Source organism: Lepisosteus platostomus, chromosome 1 (assembly GCF_059453375.1).
Source record: "Lepisosteus platostomus isolate fLepPlt1 chromosome 1, fLepPlt1.hap1, whole genome shotgun sequence".
Classification (NCBI taxonomy): Eukaryota; Metazoa; Chordata; class Actinopteri; order Semionotiformes; family Lepisosteidae; genus Lepisosteus; species Lepisosteus platostomus.
In genome coordinates, this window is record NC_142611.1 from 73,895,313 (window position 1) to 73,916,254 (window position 20,942).

General features: G+C 35.8%; 1 protein-coding gene across 1 annotated transcript in view; it reads left to right on the plus strand.

Annotated features, from left to right (window-relative positions):
• Nucleotides 1-2,264: 2,264 nt before the first annotated feature.
• Nucleotides 2,265-20,942, plus strand: part of fat4 (FAT atypical cadherin 4) — a 96,666-nt gene continuing 77,988 nt past the window's right edge. The window contains exon 1 of the mRNA XM_088637488.1: nucleotides 2,265-7,984. Within this exon, the coding sequence (XP_088493614.1) occupies nucleotides 2,879-7,984 (5,106 nt within the window). The 5' untranslated portion in view covers nucleotides 2,265-2,878. The remainder of the gene's footprint in view (nucleotides 7,985-20,942) is intronic.

The window sequence follows — 20,942 nt, forward strand, 5'->3', positions numbered from 1 at the left end:
TGTATTAGGTATGTAGGCCTTTTCATACCTTCAGAATGCATTGAGTGCCTCCTGGTGTATACTGTTACTGTTATTGCCCTGTGGTGTGAACTGCTGTTGAACAGGCCAGCTAGCATTATTAGACTCTTGCATATTCAGTTTCGAAAGGATATGGAGGCTATTATAGGCTTTACCATCAGGCGGCTCAAGCAGCATTAACTAAGTGCTGAAGTCAGAAAACATTAGGGAAAATACTGCATACTGAACAAATGCAATAATAACATGCTATATTATTTTTCAGGAACAAAAATAACTTCAAGATGTTTCAAGAATTATCTTTTTGGTAAGGTAAAATAGTCTTTAGCATTGTGTAAAAAACACACATGAAATTAATGTTTTATGGACATACAAATTAGATTTTAATTAATTACTTTCATAACCGAATACCAGAATAAAAGAACTTTTAAAACAGCGAGTTTGGGTTAATTCTTTCTATTAAAAACACAAAATCTGTAATGATAATCCTTATCATAATCATAATTTATTGTTTTAAGGAATATCAATGGACATGGTGACAAAAAATATGCAAACTAAACATCACTTTTCTGTTACCTGTCAAAGACAATTTAACTTTACTGTTAAAGAACATCTTGCACTGTCACGGGCTTAACATAATCAGGTTACAGTGCTGGCATAATGGAAGAACTGAGAAGGAAGATAATCTGTTCTGAGACACCCCTTCACAGGATCTTTCACACTTGCTTGAAAGATATACTGTAGATGCATTGTAAAGAGAATTATTCTGGTCCCTCACAATCAAATAAATGTAGTTTCAGTTTTATGTGCTTTCTTTCGTCCATACAGTATGTACTATCTGAACCTTATGTATGTATGTTGTTGTTACTTGTACGTATACATTATTCATAAGCTTTAACATAAGAAGGAGACGAAAATATGACACTACAGCAACCTTTAGTATGCAAATTTGCAAATACAAAACCTCATCTTTCATGATATCCGCACTAGTATACAGTATGTGTGTCAATGGGAATGCAGTGCATTTTTAAAAGAAGTTGTATTATAATAAAAGACTTATTAGTACAGGCATGTATCGAAATAGCTTATTTTACTTTTTAATTTGTTATTTTGAAATTAGTTTTCTCAGTATTCATTGAAATAGTATGAATACTATTAAAATTATGTTTTATTTTACAGTAGGCTGTAATATGTTCTTTCTCTTGATTGCATGCAAATAATACTATTTTATTCTAATGAGACTGTTTTATATACAGTAGCATTGCTTTTATTTTGTTATTTAAATTATTATTATTATTATTATTATTATTATTATTATTATTATTATTGTTGTTGTTGTTGGCCAGAAACATCAATTTATGTCTGTGCTGTTACCCAGTAGTTCTTACCATTATAAACGTTAATGTAATGAACACTAGATGGCGCTCAATACCCATAAGTAAGCAGCTAGTAAATCCTAAACTTTAAACAAAATTCCTAATATTTTGAACTAATTGGTATTGCATCTGATATAAAACGTCAATTTACATCGGTGTAATCTGTATTTCTATATAGATATTTATCCATTTTTAGTTTAAGTTTTTAGATTATTTAAAGTAAGTATAACAAAAATATTTTAAACAATATTTTCTTTAATTTGATCTTCTGCAGATTATAATGAACTCATTGTCATAACTACTACTGCTGAAGTGATAATTAACAAAACTATGCAAAGAAACGATTCAGAAATACTTTTAAAATGCGTTCTGACATTAGGAGTGTAATCATTGACGGTAGATGTACTATTTCAAAACGCTACACCTAAAATCAGGTAACTCAACCTTAAAGTAATTCAACATTTCCATAATAAAGAAGCACTCGTATATGGAACAGTTTTTTCACACTTTTTCCATCAACATCCATTACATAACGTCTACTGACAGTCGGAAATCTAAACGCTGAAGCAAATCAAACTACCTATAGGACTTTAGTAATTTAATTTGGGAGCTTTTCGTAACTATGAAACAGTTAATAAACTTGACCATATAGCATTCCAAGACAAGCCTCTTAATCCCCTTTGAGTTATTATTGTAACAGCCTAACGGTCCTGTAGCCAAAACCATCTCCTCCTCACTCACCTCATAAGTGCCTGTCGCTTGTTTCGACTGACACGGCAAACAACAATCCACTGGAGGAGGCTTGGCCTCCGAAGCACTCTCAGGGGCAGGAACGTACGCAGCAGACCAATAGATAGACTTGTAGGTGGGACTTTTCAAACTTCGGCTTTGTTGGGGTGAGTTGCTGAGGACCTATGCCTAAATGACTGAAGTTTTTGCACCGTTATAGTACTGAAAGACCGTACTCATTGATCCAAGAACAGTGAAAACTTGAGAGTTGCTTCACCCACTTTGAAGCGTGCAGTAACAATTATTCTCCTTTCACAGTCTGAGTTTTATAGAGATTTATGCGTGTAGCAGAAAAAAAGCTATAGTTTCAGGTTTTATTGTGTTATGCTGTTTGCTGTGTAGAATGGAACTTCCAGAAAAAATGAAATCAGCTAAATGATGAGAAAAAATATATGGAGGACTGTTATGGAACTTTCTCAAAGTTGACACGCAAGGACCTTCTTTGCAATGCTACCTGGTGATGCCTGAATCCACTGTTGGACTTTTTCTTCTTTTGTGAAAAGAATAGAAAACGTAAGGAATACTTTAAAGAAGATAACGAAGAAAACGATTCCAGTTTTACCTGCGCCGAAAAAACGTCATACACATCTATTGCACTGCCAATATGAATGTTGCGCTTTACTGTTTGTAATTTTAATCAAAGTTGATGCATTATAAGCAAAGACGCTGCCCTGGAAAGGTGGACTGGGATTTTAACCATGGCGTTTTCAGGTAGGAGTTTAAACAGACTTTGCTTGGTTATTTTAATATTGTGGACTTTTTGGAGGGATGCCGCATCCAGTCAAGTTCGTCAGGAGTTTCAGGTACTGGAAGAGCAGCCCATTGGCACCTATGTGGGTACTATACAAACTAAACCGAGTTTCACTTATCGATTTAGCGAACACCACGAACTGTTTGCAATTAACGGTACCACGGGTGTCATTTACACCACATCAGTGATTGACAGAGAAATGTTACGAAGCAACGCAATTAATGTAGTGGTCTTGTCTAGTCAACCCACTTATCCTACCGAAGTCAGGATTGTTGTACTGGATATAAACGACAACTCTCCAGTGTTTCCTGATCCGTCGATTGTTGTATCTTTCAAGGAAGATGCCAGCAGTGGCAGGCAGGTGATACTCGACACCGCTACTGATGCCGACATTGGAAGTAACGGAGTAGATCATACAACCTACAGAATAGTTGATGGTAATGAAAAAGGGAAATTTCGTTTGGATATTACAGTCAATCCAAGTGGAGAAGGGGCATTCTTGCATTTGGTTTCAACTGGAGGCTTAGACAGGGAATCCACACCCTTTTACCAACTCTTGGTTGAAGTTGAGGACAAAGGCGAACCTAAACGATTTGGTTACCTGCAAGTAAATGTAACGATACAAGATATTAATGACAACCCGCCCACCTTTGACGAAAATCATTATCAAACGAGCGTTTTTGAAAATGCTGCAATTGGTTCAAGTGTTTTGCAAATAACCGCTAAAGACCTGGACGAGGGGGCAAACGGAGATATCAGATATTTTCTGGATGAGGGAACACCTTTCCAAATTGACCCTAAAGCAGGCACCATTACAATAAAAGAACCGCTGGATTATGAAAGCAAAAAGGAGTACTCCTTAACAATTCATGCAGTTGACAATGGAGTACCTTCCCTTTCAGGTAGGTCAGAGGCAACCATTAAACTTCTGGATGTTAATGATAATGATCCAGTGGTAAAATTCAGATATTTTCCTACTAGTTCCAAGTTTGCTTCTGTTGATGAAAATGCTCAGATTGGCACAGTAGTCGCTTTATTAACTGTCTCAGACGCAGATTCACCTTCAGCCAATGGGAATATTTCAGTTTCAATTTTAGGTGGAAACGAACAAAGACACTTTGAGGTTCACAGTTCCCTAGTTCCACATCTGAGCTTAATCAAAGTAGCTAGTGTTTTGGACAGGGAGCGCATTTCTTCCTATAACCTCACCGTCTCTGTATCTGACAATGGCAGACCTGTGGCCAGGTCCTCTTTTGCTAGCTTGGTGATTTATGTGAATGATATTAACGATCACCCCCCCATTTTCCAGGAGAGTTTGTACAGAGTTGACATCAGTGAAGACATACCAAAAGGCAGCTACATTAAAGGGGTTTCAGCAACAGATGGTGACTCTGGGCAAAATGCCAACCTGCGGTACTCGATAGTGTCTGGAAACAGTTTAGGTTGGTTTGCCATCAGTGAAAATAGTGGTTTGGTGACCAGTTCTGCTCTGCTAGACAGGGAAATTGCATCTGCAGTTGTCCTGAACATTAGTGCCAAAGATCAAGGGGTTCAGCCCAAGATTTCATATGCAAAATTGATAGTGAACATTACTGATGTTAATGATCAGGTTCCTAGCTTTACACAGAGTTCTTATCATGTCTCTATAGTAGAGCATTCTCCAGCAGGCACTGAGCTATTAGTGCTGTCAGCTACTGATGAGGATCTAGGAGCGAATGGAACCATACACTTCTTGTTTGATGCTGAAACTCCACCCCATATCCAGGATTTGTTTCGTCTGGATACAGTTTCTGGAAGATTAAGCACAGCTACAGAGTTAGACAGGGAAGAGAAAGAAAAATACCTGTTATTCATCCAGGCAATAGACTCCGGCAGTCCTCCACTTCATTCAGTAACTAAAGTAAACATAACACTGAAAGATATAAATGATAATAGCCCTGTTTTCTACCCAGTCCAATATTTTGCTAACATTAAGGAAAATGAACCACCTGCCTCTTATGTCACCACTGTGTCAGCTACAGATCCTGATTTGAGAAACAATGGAACAGTGAGATATATTATCACAGCAGGAGACACTTTTAAATTTCACATAAATAGTAATACTGGTGTAATCTCTACACTGGTTTCCCTAGACAGGGAGGAAAAGACAACATACCAGCTCCAGGTGACAGCAGCTGATGGTGGGAACCTTCGCTCTCACACTCAGGCGATTGTCACAATCACTGTTATAGATACTCAAGACAACCCCCCTTCTTTTAGCCAGAGTGTCTACAGTTTTGTTATTTTTGAAAATGTCAAAATAGGCTCCATTATCGGCACTGTGTCTGCTTCCACACTTGACCTGAACACCAACATTACCTATTTAATCGCATCTGGAGACCAAAGAGGCCTCTTTGCTATTAACAGTGCCACGGGTCAAATCACTGCATCCAGTCTGATAGATAGAGAAGAGCAAGCATTTTATCAGCTTAAAGTAATTGCAAGAGGGGGAGAAGTGACAGGGGATGCTCTTGTTAATATTACTGTAAAGGATTTAAATGACAATGCACCCCGTTTCCCTCTCTCTGTCGAACACATAAATGCAGTTGAAAACTGGGGAACAGGGCATCATATATTTCAAGCCAAGGCAGTGGATCCTGATGAAGGCACAAATGGCATGGTGCTATATAGCCTGAGACAAAACCCAAAAGGCTTTTTTCATATCAATGAAAAGCATGGACTTATTACTTTAACTGGGCCCCTGGAAATAACAACAAGCACATATCAAATAGAGGTCTTGGCATCTGATATGGGGGTTCCTCAGCGCACGGCCAGCTTAATTTTAACGGTTAGTGTGTATGATGTCAATGATAACGCACCTGTGTTTGATCAGCTTTCATATGAAGTCACTATTTCTGAGTCTGAGCCTGTAAACAGTAGATTTTTTAAAGTAGAAGCTACTGACAAAGACTCAGGTTTAAATGGGGAAATATTTTATGACATAATTGGAGGAAATATTAGAGATGCCTTTGGCATTTTTCCTGATGGGCAGCTGTACATCAAAGCAGAATTAGACAGAGAAGTACAAGACAGATATCACTTGGTAGTGGTTGCAACAGATAGGGCTGTGGAGCCCCTAAGTGCTACAGTTAATGTAACTGTGATTTTGGAAGATGTGAATGACAATCGACCACTATTTAACAGTACAAATTATGTATTTTACGTTGAAGAAGAGCAGAAGAGAGGGTCTTTTGTTGGCCAGGTATTTGCTGAAGATAAAGATTTTGGGCCAAATAGTGAAGTTAGGTATGTCTTTGAAATACCTCAGCCAAATTTTGAGTTAAACACTATAACTGGGGAGCTAACAAGTACACAGCAGTTTGACAGGGAACTGTTAATGAGGCAGAGAGGTGCTGCAATGTTCAGCTTTACAGTCATATCTTCAGATCAAGGATTGCCCAAGCCGCTGAAAGACCAGGCTAAAGTTCAGGTTTATATCAGAGATATTAATGATAACACACCCAAATTTACCAAAGACATTTACCAAGCATCTATTTCTGAGTCAGCCCAAAATACGACACAGGTGCTTAGAGTGTCTGCCTCAGATGTGGATGAAAGTGAAAATGGGCTTATACACTATCATATTAAGGGGGGGAATGAAGAAAAAAAGTTTGCAATTGACAACAGCTCAGGTCAAGTTACACTAGTAGGCAAACTGGATTATGAAGCCACAGCGTCTTACTCCCTGAAAATATTAGCTGTGGATTCTGGAAATGTGCCACTTTCTTCATCTTGTATGCTGAGCATCAATGTCCTGGATGAAAATGACAACTCTCCTTCATTCCCCAAGTCTGTTTTGACTGTCGATGTTCTGGAGAATATGAGAATAGGAGAGTTAGTGGTATCTGTTACTGCCACGGATTCTGATTCAGGAGACAACGCTGAAATAACTTACAGCATTACTGCAACCAACAATCATGGGACATTCAGTATCAGCCCCAACACTGGAAGCATTTTCCTTGTAAAAAAGCTGGATTTTGAGACGCAGTCCCTATATAAACTAAACATCACAGCTAAGGACAATGGGAGACCTCCAAGGTCATCATCTATTCCAGTAATTATACATGTAAGAGATTTCAATGATAATCCACCAAGTTTCACTCCTGGTGACGTTTTTAAATCCATTCCAGAAAACTTGCCTGTTGCTACCTCAGTAATGACTGTGACAGCTCATGACACAGATGCGGACATTAATGGAAAGCTGGAATACTCTATCATTCAACAGACTCCTAGGGGAAACCATTTTACCATCGATACCATTACTGGGACAATATATACAAACAAAGACATAGACAGAGAGTTTTCCAATCTCTTTGAACTAACAGTCAAAGCAACCGATCAAGCTGTCCCAGTTGAATTCAGACGCTTTGCATTAAAAAATGTGACTATTTGGGTAACAGATCTCAATGATAATGTCCCAACTTTTATTTCTCAAAATGCTCTTGTCGCCGAATCCACAATTGTAATTGGCTCTATCCTAACGACAGTTGTGGCCTTTGATCCAGATGAAGGGGCAAACGGAGAAGTAGAATATGAATTGTTGAAAGGGGACTCCAACACTTTTATAATGGACCGCTACAGTGGGGACATCAGAGTGGCTTCGCCTTTGGTACCATCTAAACTTATTTACAGCCTCACCGTGTCAGCCACTGACCATGGGACAGAAAGAAAAACAGCTAAGACAGACCTCACCATCATTCTCCAAGGTTCCGATGGGCCGGTGTTTTCACAGCCAAAATACATAACAATACTAAAAGAAGGGCAGCCCCCTGGTACTGATGTGATATCTCTGGATGCCTCAAGTCCTAGAGGCTCTGAGACCAAGGTGGAATTTTACATTGTGTCAGTGCGCTGTGGCGGAAAGCCTGTGGGTCGGGTATTCACCATAGGGCGCCATACTGGAGTCATCCAAACTGCTGCTGAACTGGACAGAGAGCAGGGCTCTGACCTCTACCTGGTGGATGTGTACGCCATGGAGGCAGATGCCAGTCTACCCAGGACACAGAGAGCTGAGGTAAGTATCTGGACATGGTTTATTAACATTAAAATTGAGTTGAGGGGGAACTAGCTGTTAAAAAGAGGTCACTGAAAAAAGCCTTAGGATGTTGAATTAACTTTAAGGTAATATGAAGCTGTAGAAAATGCTTCTTTTTTTTTAAATGTTTTTGAAACTTTATTATCGTATTATCTGATGACTCTGTTTACGCAGTGTTTGAGATCAGGGGCTCCAGCTGGAAGTTTCTTACTGTAGTATCTAAGAAAACATTAAGTGAAAAAAAATACTTAATTGTGCCTTATTTTCAAAGTTAATTAAGTTCCTCTTCTTTTTAGGTTGCTTTTCTTTTCCTTTTCTAGTTGTTTTAAGGTGAAGTAAGATTGTTTGGCGGTCTTAATTTTATTGTTTCAGTTTGCAAATAAAGACCGCCTTAAACAATGTTTAAGGTTTTTGTATTTTTTGGAAAAACTGAGATAAATGCCACATATTATATGCTTTAACCTCTGTTATTAATTTAAATATCATTTGGCTGTAGTAGAATAACATACCTAAAGAATAAAAAGGAATAGTTACAGTAGTTCTGCTAATTTCTGACATGTGTCTTGACTTGCTGCATAATCAGTATGGTGTTTCCCTTCTCCGGTGAACCAACATATTCTGAAGTTTTATTACCAACAGAAGACATTTTGTGTTGGTTACTTAAGGCAGATACCGGAATCCTTTAAAGTGAGAAAACCAAGATTATGGGGGATTTTTATTTGAATCCCTGCTGGAACAGGGTGGTCCTCCCATAGTTCTTGTGTCACTGGCTTTGCTCTGCAGGGAATAAGTGACCATAAAACTGATGTGACCTTTTAAGACTCCATGAATACATTCTTTAAAAAAATATTTTAATGCTGAAACGTAAGCTATCCATTCAACGTGCATTATATGATGCACCTTTTAAGCTTCTTTTTAATTTTCCCTGTGGGATAGAGTGAGTTCTCTGAAGTAGAACACTGAAATTCTAAACCTAGTTTGGGTGGCTGAACACCAGCCACTCCTTAAATGAAAAACAAATGTGACTCTATATATGCATTTTGGAAATTCAGCTGGAAGCTAAAATTTCATGTTATTATAGGCTTGATGTTATGAGTTTATAAATTCCTTTTTTAAGTGAAACCAAAATAATTTTGCTGTAGCTTCCTTGAAAAATGTGTTTTTCATTATCACTTTAAAACTAGCTGACACATTTTAGGTTTTTAAGACTTTGAGTGTAATTAGATGCTTTTGCTTCATGTCACTTTAACAATTCAGCTTAGGAAAGCTGAAATTGAAATTCAATACGGGAACTAAAAAATTGCACTTCAAAAAAATCAAACATTATTAAAATCCACAACAATACAGAATAACAAAACATGTTGTTTACATATGAATAGATCTTTAAATGTTTTTAATTCTCTAGCAAATAGAAAAAAAATACTTCAACATTGCAAAGCTATGCAGAACATGGAGTAACAACTTAAATTCAGAATAATTGTAGTCTTCTTGTTTATAACAACTACAATTATGCTTTGACTTAAATTTACATTTTCGTTCTATTCATTGCAGTGTGGCACTTTTTGTACATTTTAACTGAAATGAATGCTTATGTAATAAGAAACAAATTAAGCAAGACACGGGATACAGTGTTTATTTTGTTGGAGTTTAGTTGTGTAACTTTATCAAGTACAGATTCTGCCAGGCACAACTGATATGGGTCTTGATCCAAGGCTTTGTTTTTTTTTCTTTTGCTGGATAACAAGGGTTTAAAAAAATGTAAAAGGATTAACGCCAAAAGCAAAATGTGTATGTACAGTATGTGAGCCGAAATTTCTATGCAAATACATTTTTGTCCAATTATTACAGTAATTAGTGCTACAAGTCATAATAGCTTAGGCTATAGTTTGCTTGCACGAGGAGAAGAAATAAAATGTTTAGCAACATAAGGGATTAACCTGGTTTATTGCTTCAAAAGCTGAGATAAATATGGTGCACCATTATCAAAATTTTATACCTGATCAATGTAGAAGCAATATTTAGAATACCTAGTACAGCTGAATGAATGACCCTGGCAATAAAAATGCCTAAAATACTTACATAAGTAAAAGTGTTTTTCAATTAATTCATTTTTCTGCTGTAAACCCAGAAGTAATAGTAATGTTTTGTACTGGTTGATAAAAAGGGACATAATTATTTACTTGGTCTCCAAAGTATGTGATCTTTTCCAAGAGATAAGCACAACAAAGAAACCTGTACAAGAAAGTTGCTTGTGACATATTTTGAAGTACTGTACCAAAAGTCTCCCTCTTTCATCTTTTAGGGTTGAGGAGGTTAGAGAATCTTGAGCTGTCAATAGATTAAAATCCTCTAGGATTGCCATTTTTGATGAGTTAATATGACACTTCGAGTTTCAGTTTTTAATTTGTTTCCCTTTCTTCACACAAAACATTGGTAGGGGCCTCAATGGAATTTGTTTTACCTGTCTTTGGAAACTTAGACAATGTTGTTCAAATAGGCTTTGCTTAACATGTTTTTTAAAAACCCTGACAGACAACAAGGCAGTGCTGTGGTACTTTTAGCACTCTAGGTAATTAGCTTTTCCAAATCTCAAATTTGTTAGACCTTATTGTTTTTTCTTACCAGCTTCCTTCAATGACAGATTTAAAACAGCACATGACTAAAGGAAGTGGGAGTAAAATTGTTTTTGTGCAGGGCTGGACTGTGTTGGGTACAAGGGAGCTTCCACATTCCTGGCGGTATTCTTAGACTTCATAGAGAGGAACACAGATGGCCACAGCAGATAAAGGTGTCTTATAATTGTTTACTTTCCTTGACACCTTGTCTGTGTCTCCCTGTGTCACCATGAAGACAGTTCATAGGATTTAATATCATTCACATTCTAAATAGGGAGTGCTGTGGCTTAATAGGTTAGTGGACAGAAGAAAATAAGCCAGGACGTCAGTCAGCTGGAAGAAGGAGCCTTGAAAGAAATGCATAATTACAACAACTAAATAATCATTAAGTTTCCATCCCTGTATATTCTGTACTTTATGTTTGACCGAAAAACTATATGTGCATTGTGTTTGACAATGGGATTGGAAAATCCTAATTTACTGGAGAGGAAGGAAGGGCAGCTATTTTCCAAGTTGAGCTGAACTTTGCAACAGCCCACTTCCTAGAAAGCTTCTGTGAAGTTGCACATAATTTGCTCCAGTGCAACCTATAGCATTAGAACTAAAGTGAAAGTATAACTAAAGGAAAATCATGACATAAGAGACAAGAAGAGGTAACCAAATAGGAAACTGTATTATACATTTACCTCTCAAAGCATGTGTTCAAATCTGTTTTATTAGTAAATTAACTGTATAATGTGGTAAAACCTGATATTCCCACAGAGACATTAGATATGAGAGGCCTAAAGTTAAGGCAATCTAAAACATCTTCTTACTCCAAGAGTAGATGGTCATTCTGGATCACAAATGAGACAACAAGGCGTTTCACACAGGCCTCTAGAACAATGAGGCTGTCTTCCTAATACTTCTCTACAGACATTTTTCCTTCTTTTATTGATGGTCTGTAACTGAGCTCTTATAGATTGATTAAAGATGCATTCAAGCAGATGACAATGAAGATAATAGTGACTGTTTTCACAGCATGGAATAAACCTATTACTTGTTCCTTGTACCCACCTGAACTACTATATAACTATTATAGTGTATAATATGTATGATTATTATTGACAGTCCCTTTGGACCAGTCAGCTAAATACTGAATTTGGTCGGTTTATGTCTTCAAAGTGTATAAACTATCACCCCACAACTTGATCAATTCTTTGGTGTGTTTTGCCTGCTAGGACCAAACCTTTTAACTAAAAATACACCATGTTGGCCTTGAGTCCTCATTGAGTCTTTAATTCACACAAAAGGATGATCAGTTTTGGAAGGTGTACAAGTGTCCCCATCACTTATTCTTTTAATAAGGACAAAGAAGATTTTTAAGTGAGCCCTAAGGACTGGTCCAACTTTCCAAAATGGAACTTGGCAGAAGAGTCCCACTACTCAGAAAATACAATTTCCAGTTTAAAATTATTTTCAAGACATAAACAGGCAAAGGTCCTCACTTTTCTTTGCTGATTTCCCAGTGTTTTTCATAAGTATAATAAGACAAATTATGTCATAAGAGACAAGAAGAAATTACCAAATGGGGTACTATATTAGAAAGTCTGATATTATGTTGTAATATATAAACAAAATCTCAAAATATTAGAGAAATTAAGCAATACATACAGTAAAGGAACAAACAATGGTTTCATTCCACATTCCATGAAGAGAGAAGAAAGAAAACACAACATTTTGGCCGTGTTAGCCTTCTTCAGCTGTGAGAAAGACAGGGCAGTAAGCAAAGGTAATGTAGTAGGAGAACAAAAGCTGGAAGAGAGGAGGAGCGGGAGGCGGGAGCAGGGGACAGACAGAGTGGTCAATCAGGTAGTGTGAAGTCAGGATAGGTGAAGGGAGGTGTGAAATGAAACCTACAATAAATAGAGAGAATTTAGGAGAACATTAGTTGAAAGAAGGGGAAAGGTGTGATCCTAGCTGCAGGATAATGTTAGTTTCTGTAGTCTTTCTGATTTGGGAGTTAGAAATACCATCTTTGAGAACACAGACGGAGAGATTAGTGTGATCATGGCCGTCAGAGGTGAAATGAGAAACAATAGGCTTGGAGAAATCTTTAATCTTCACAGCCCTAACATGTTCTCTGAAGCGGTCTCTGAGTCTCCTTCCTGTTTCCCCAATGTTCATGTTGTTGTATGAAATTTTAAATGAGTTGGATGCTGAGGGGTTAAGGAAAATAAATGCTTGTAACCTGAACTACACATGCACAAGAATTCGTGTGGAAAGTTTATTTTTACTAGAGAGATAGATTGCTTTCTACTGTGAATTTGATTGTCATGCTTCATTTACAGTGCATTTTTAGTCTACTGAACACATGGTCAGTGCATGTTGGCTTAATGTTTTCATATATTTTCCTCTCTGCATGTACCCTGTCCTTTTGCCTGCAAGTTGTAAAATACAGAAACATTGAGACTAGAAGTCAGGGAAAGACCATCATATACTGACTTGGAGTAAATAGTATGTGGAATGTTTTTCTTTTTCTTTTGTAGATAATCAAAGGCAAACTGTGACAGAGTGGTCCGAAATATATATATATACTGTATAAAACAAAGAGAGAGATATTTTCACCAAACAGCACCTTTAAATTTTTTAAGTAAGCAAAAGACAATGGATATGGGAGCATTTAAAATTTCTTCCTAGTATGGATAGTGTACCAAAAATCAGACTAATTTCTTCAAATATCACAAATCTTACACAAAAATGTTATTACTAAACTAGACCCACCTAGTATTGTAATTTTTGTGAGTTCAGCATCAGTTACCAGTTAGTTAGCTTTCTTTCTCTGTACATACACCCAGGGTACCCAGTGCAAGCTGACTCAGTGCTTTATTGGCCAGACTTGTCTAAGAATTTTAAAATAAATGTATCTTAAAGTAAGTGATTGGCTTCTGGCATGTGCGTTTATTTAATTTTTCCATTGAATGTAAAACTTATACAGTTAAAAAATATGGCCTTTTCTAGATCCCAAATTGCTACTAGGAAAAATGTCTCAAAGTAGGAGAGTTTATTTTAAGGGTCAACATCAATAAATCCACAGAATGAAAGAGCTGATTTTAGTTATTTGATGTACTGTAATTAACATGATTCCAGTCCAAACTGTGAATAAAAATGTCATCTAAAGTTTGTGTGTAGTGTTCCAACCTACACGAACATCAGTGGATCTAGTATTTAAAAAAAGCAATTTACAAAAGCTACACTAACATGACAACATGACAACTTTATATAGTACTACAAAGTGATGGACAGATGTTTGAGGAGTACATCTCAGGAGTTTTTGCATTTTTCCTTTTGCGCAGGTGTCTACTCATAGTCGGTTTAAATTGCAGAACCCATTTCTGTCTTTCAAGACAGAGATTTTAAAAAGTATGTATGTTAGTATGAGGAGACTTCAGCTGAGGTCTTGTTCACTCATTTAAAGATCTTATTGCACTTTTGGAGTAAGAGTAAATGTGGTATCCATAGTATCCTGGCTAATTTCCACTCTGGGTTTCTACAGTTTTGCCGTCATGGATTGCCCTGTTAATTCAGTTGGTGACACAATTACTCACTTATTGTGCCTGACCTGCTATGTAGTGAGTCTGCTGGTGTTTGATAGCTGCTCTGTATCACACAGGTGAGTACTGCTCATCAGTGCTGGATGTATAGGACCCTTTAGATACGGAGTGCTTTGGAATCCTTTATGACGAAAGGTGCTTTATACTGTAAATATAAGCAATTCTTTTCATTCCCATCTTTCGAGAAAAATGTTATGGAGCTTGTGTATAAAAGTCAAAATTCAGTGAGTGATAAAGGTTTTGGGTGTGTATAGTTTCTGTTTCTGGGTTTAAAATTAAAACCCCCTATTGAAAGATTAATTTTAGGTTCCCATTTGTGATATGTGATGAAATAATTGAAAAAAAAACAGCATATAGTACACAAGACGATCATTTGAAGTTCACATTAAATTTGGTATTTTAATGGTGGATTTCTTTAAATACCAAAAAAGTGTTCCTAATATATCTTAAGTACAAGGCATATCAGACAGCATCTAGGGTTGATATATCTCTGTTAGAAAGGAGATCCAGTGCAGAACAAATTCATCTGCAGAGGTAGACAGATAATTTAGTAGGAGTGGAAGAAAGGGGATTCATGCATTGCCATCAGACAGTCCTGCATTTGTCTGCAAAGTTAAGAATGAAGTCAGGAAAAGATAGACTGGCACCAGAGAAGGAAGTTAATGTTATCATCTTTTTATGAGTTTTCCATTAAGTGAAGTGTACAATACAGTCACATCTCTCACAGGCATCACAGACTTGAATGTTTCTGGCTGCTGTGCTGATTGTAAAAGGGAAAGTGGCTTAGATGTTGTCTGGAAACTTTAACAGGTGTTTATTTCCTTGGGGGAAAGGGTGCTGACTGTAAAAGGGCAAGAAGCTTAGATTTTGTCTTTAAACATTAACAGGTGTTTATTTCCTTGGGGAAAAAGGGCGGCACACAGTGTGCTTTACTGTGAACTCTTGACACGGTAATAAAAGATTTTTCTTTTCATGTTTACCATTAATTAGTAGACATGAATAATCCCAACAGGTGGTCAATAGACAAAATGACCAGCAGGGTGTGAAAAAGCAGTTTCATATGCTGCAGGTGCTTTCACCACTTGAATCCAAAGTTGTAATGTTCTGTTAACTTTTGTGTTCTAGATGCGCTAAGCCATTCACATACAGTAAAGTTGACTTTAGTGTCTGCAAAGCTTCGCCATTTATTTGGTTTCTTGCTTGGGGTAATCCATAAAACACCAGAGATTATTTGCAGTTGTTTGGATTATTTATTCACTTAGTTCTAATAAACAAACACAAAAAATAAAGAGCACATACATTGTTGTAGTCCACTCTCAAAATGGTGTATTAATGGCGTAATTAAACCAACATTTCTGTTTAAAAGGAAAAAACTAAATTTATATATATATTTATATATAAGCACCTTGTAAAATGCAGGGTTCCAGGCACAATTTTGAAATACTTTTCTTGAGGTGTTAGGGACAGATACAGTATATAATGGAAATTGTTACACTTGCAATTAAGGGTGTAATTAATGGAAGGAATGCTGAAAAATAAGAACAGAAAAAATAACGGAAATGCAAAAAAAAATCTTGCTAGAATATCCAGATCCGAAGTTTTTTTAGAAAAAGTTGTCATGTTTGAAGATCCGAAGTTTTTTTAGAAAAAGTTGTCATGTTTGAAGTTTACTGTTTTACCGCTCTCCTCTCATAGTCTGTGTCCACTGTGAATACCTAAATCAACTACTGATTTGTTCAGATTATTCTTATCTATGGTTGTACTGTACTTGCTTTTCCTAAAGTGTAAGAATTGGCACATTGTCCAGAGACAATCTTCTTTTCTGAAATATTAGGCTCATATACATCTGTGCTGGATAGATGAAAACAAAACAATAACTGAAGCATCTGGATTTATTGTTGTGTCCCTGTACCAGCTTGATTGATTTTGATGTGAAGCACATTGTTTTTGTGACCTAGAATCAAAACAATGCCTCTTTTACAGCCTTTTTAACAAATACCTCTTTGGAAAAAAAATAGCTGGTCATTTGGGTATGCACTGACTGTTTTTTTCCTCTAATTGAAAACATCTGGCAAACAGGGTAGACTGTAATGCACACATAAATGTTACTTAAAGCTCTGTGCCCTGATTGGAGTACCTGTACTTTTTATACAGGCCCTATATGCCAGTTTTTTTTGGGTACTTTTATTAAATTGTTAAATATGATATCTTGAGAAATATTTGGAAGTATTTTTAAACGTTTAGTTTTCCTTCTCATTTAAATGACTATTATGAAGTACTGTACTGTACATGGCTGTTTTTTAGCATGTGTAGGGCATCAACAAGAAATTTTCCTGTCTTTTTAGCTCTGGACGTTTAGTTTTAAATATGTTTTCTACAGGGGAGTGGCTGGATTGGATAAGTTTTTAGTTTCATGAACATCAGAAGATTTTAAAGAAAATTATGTTATTTTTTAACCAAATATATTCCTAAAATGGGGTAACTTTAATTTAGTTTTAAGGAATACTTTACAAAACTGAATAAGTGGAGTATAAGTCAGAAATATGTACCGTATAATGCAGCATGATTTATGTAGACCTATTAAAGCGGGTAATCAATTAATAGATAAGACTATGGTAGAAGCAGTAAATATTAAGAACTATGTGGAAGTATTGTAAGAACTTATAGCAAGTTTCAAGATATTTTGACACATTATATTATGCACACTTAATTATTGAATGAGTTACCAAAACATATACCGATACTTTTCTAAACTATTTTAAATACTTTTAGTATGCATGTTTTAAATATACTGTGATGGATTAAGCTCTTAGATCATAAGGGTAGACAATTTTTTTGTCATCAAATTTTCCTAACCTTGTAAAAGGGATAGTGAATGGATTTAACATTGCATACAACTCTTTTTGGAGCTAGTTGTGACATTGATTAATTAGGAGAAACAGAATGCCTTTTATGCATTAAGATCTTTGTAAATGATTTGCTATTTTTTTTTCCTTCTTTATCTTTAGGTGAGCTGTGTGTGAATTTTAACAAGTTTATTTTAGTTGAAAAACTGAACAACTAATTATTTTTTGGATTATATTTAACAACTTTAGTTATGTTTGATACTGTTATAAGAGACTGCCATTTTTTACTGTAGTTTAAAACTGCTGTTTCTTTCATCTTCTCCATCTTAATACTTAGCCAATCTACTGAAATAAATACTGACTCTTTACTGTGCTTTGAAGTTATTTTGCTTGTTTAGGTTTTACCTTCCAATTTTAGCACTGTTGCTTTGTCATTACCAGACCTTCAGAGATTAAAAATATTTTACTATTTTAAAATCTTGTCAACTCCACAGTTGACAGGCGTTACGTCTGCCAACAAAGTAAAATAGGCATGTTTCAATTTCCTAAACTCACAAATGCGTTTTAATTCAATGATGCACTTTGTATTATGGATTGTTTTGAAGTATCAAATGTGTGTTGTGATGGCAGATGGTTCGAATTAAGTATTGAAGAGTTGGAAGTATTGAAGAGTATTGAAGGTTGTGATGCAAAGATATTCCTGTGCTTTACTGCTGTATTGATTTATGCAAGTTTGTGAATCTGTTCGTCTTCTGAAGAAGCTTCTCTTAAAAAGTTCTTTTTTTCAAAAATGTTAATTTTAAGTTCTCAACAATGTCGGGGGTTTTAAAAACCCAGATTTTATTCCCAGGAAATTACACTTTTTTGAGATACTGTTCTGTGAAAAGTAAATCAATTAAAAATAGTGTGGCATAATTTCCTCTTTTCTGAAAGTGAAGTTTTAATGGTTTAAAGATGTCCAGTAGTTAAAAAAGTTTTTAGTTCTACAGAAACACAGTGAATGAGAATAACATCTTAGAAAGTTAAAAGGATCACCATTTTTAGAATGTTTCTATATTTGTTGAAGAAGCATTCTACAATACACTGTAAATTCAATTAACAAAATGCATTTGAGTCTGTTCTGAATTCATGCAAGATTTGGCAGGTCCTATAGTAATTCCTTTACAGGCTAAGCACTGGACCCTTGGCAACTGACGTACTGTACCAGCTGCGTGCGACAAGCACCAGCAGAGCGTGTGACTGGCAGTGCACAATCTCTGCGTGCTGCTTTTATTTTTCCGACGTCCTACAAGTTTAGGACTCATTAATAATGATTTGGATATTACTACACATCAAGCTCCCTTACAGATTAGATCATAAAGCAGCAGTCAGTCTTTCAGCCTTTCCATTTTTGATTACTCTAGCAGATAGGTATGCCTCAGCTGTGAATTCATTCAAAAGATGAAATTATTTTTGTACCATTCTTCCTCACATTACTGTTTATTCGTTTACCTTATTATTTAAAGGAAAGAATGTATTAAATTGATTTTTGGTTTACAACATGTAATTATCTATTACATAAACATATTGTCATTCTATTTAAATTAAAAAAGAGTTTGAAAATCTTTTGACTTGACATTAATAAATGTGTCTTATGACTACTTCGGTTTTTGGCAGAATTCCCAAAGTGGTATAACAAATTCTTGGACGTTTACTTGTGTACCTATTTACAAATATTTACAGTACACATACTCTTAAAGGAAGAACAGTATTACCTCATGAGGTAAGAGGTGCTATGGATTGTGCCAGGGGTGCTAGGGTGATGGTGGAATTTGCTTCATGAACAAAAACAGTGATACATCTGTGACCATGCATATTGTTTAAGATATTAAAGAATGAACTTTGTCTTCATAGGTCAGGGTTATCAATTTCATATAGTTAGATTGTCGAATTCTATCAAGTAAATGTAAAAGGTCAACGTAAAAGTAAAAGTAAAACCAATCTGATTTCTTCATTTTATTCTCCATGAGCTAATCATAAAATAATATTTACTGTCACTTGACCTGTGTGCCAACTGTATTAAGGTTCTTCTAAATATTATATTCAATATATTTTTTGTTGCATATTTTCCACTTTTTGATGCTTCATTCATTTAAAAAAATGCTCAAAATGCACAGCTACAACAAATTAATTACACATTCGTAATTCTTAATCAATATGTAGATGGAGTAAAACAACTGGGAGTACTTGTACTTGAGTGCTAATGTTATGCTGTTGTTAATTGGTTGCTATTGTGTTATGTTTAACCAGCATGTTAATTCTGTGCAATTAATTCAATGCTAGTCTCACACCTTTTACATGTATTACATTTAACAAAGCAATGCTTTATTAAAGATTATAACATTTTTTGTCTTAGTAACCATTTATTCTTGCTCAAGTGGGTGGTGAGTGCTCATTTGTACTTTACGCTGTATGTGTCATTGCTTAATAAGACATCAGTACAGCATCAATTCTTGACAGTGTAATTTGGGTTCCAGTAGAGAAAAGGGAAATCTGTGTTATAATAAGGCATTTTGTTAAATAACATGTTAGGAGTTCTGAAATGTATCAATAATACTTTACAGAGCAAAACAACAGAACAGCCACGGGGCCTGTGACAACCTTTTGTGTAAAACTCAGTTGTAGTAGTATTGTAGAATATGCCAGGTCTTTTTAATTTCTAGACATGTATTTTATTTTATTGTAAATTGTTAACTCTTTTATTTATGAATGCCAGTTAAAAACTAATTTTTATTCTAAATGGTTCTGTGAGTAACTTGAGGCTTTTTAATGAACCAATAATACACTAGTTTATTACTATCATATACAAATTGTCCATCAAGGTTACAGAAACTTATAAAATGATTTTTTTTTTGTTTCAGCTAAGAACCTAAGAAAAGTTACGTAATCGAGGAGGCCATTCTGCCCATTAAGCATCTTTGGTACATAGTAGTTAATTGATCCAAAGATCTTATCCAGCCATTGCTTGAATGACAACCACTTGGCAGGTTAGCTTGTTCCATGCTCCAACAACATTTTGGGAAAAGATGTGCCTCTTTTTCTTAGTTTTAATTGCACTTCCACATATTTTTTTTCCTCTGATTCATGGGTCACTGTACATTTTGAAAAGTCCTCTGGGTTGACTTTGTCAACTTTGTCATTGCATAAGCAATGCAAGGCAATTCTTCAATAAAGAAGAACCCTTTAGTGTCTTGCCACTTTTAACGAATATTTACACTATAACCTCATTATATTACATTATAATATAATACATTGGTGGAGACTCCAACTATTTTTTTTGTTCTCTTCAAATTATTTAAGATTATTTAAAACTAGGAAATGGAGACACTTAAAAGTGCTAATTTAAAGTAGGTAAGAGATATGCAACTCTATGCATTAAATACAGTGGATACAGTTCATAGCTACTTTATGGATTGATACTCTCAAGAGAACATGCTATAAGAACAAAAAAGGGCTAGAGAAAAGAGCAGGCCATTGAGCCTATCGACCCCATTTGGTTACTAGCAGCTAGTTGTAGATCTTATCCAGTCATTTGTTGAAAGACGCCAGGGTATTGACTTCATAAACATGGTTGGGTAGCATGTTTCAGGCCTCCAAATCCCTTTGTGTGCCTCCTGTTCCCAGTTCTAAATGGACTCCTACATACTTTCCACTTGTGTCTTCTGGTTCATGTTTCACTGTTTATTCGAAAGAAGTCCATTGGAGTGACTTTGTCAAAGCCTTTGAGGATTTTGAATACTTGAATCAGGTCTCCTTGCAGTCTTCAAGATTAAAAAAGTTCTGTTCATTTAGTGTAAGAGATTCCTTTAAGCTTGGGAATGTATCTAGTTACTCTTCTCTGGAC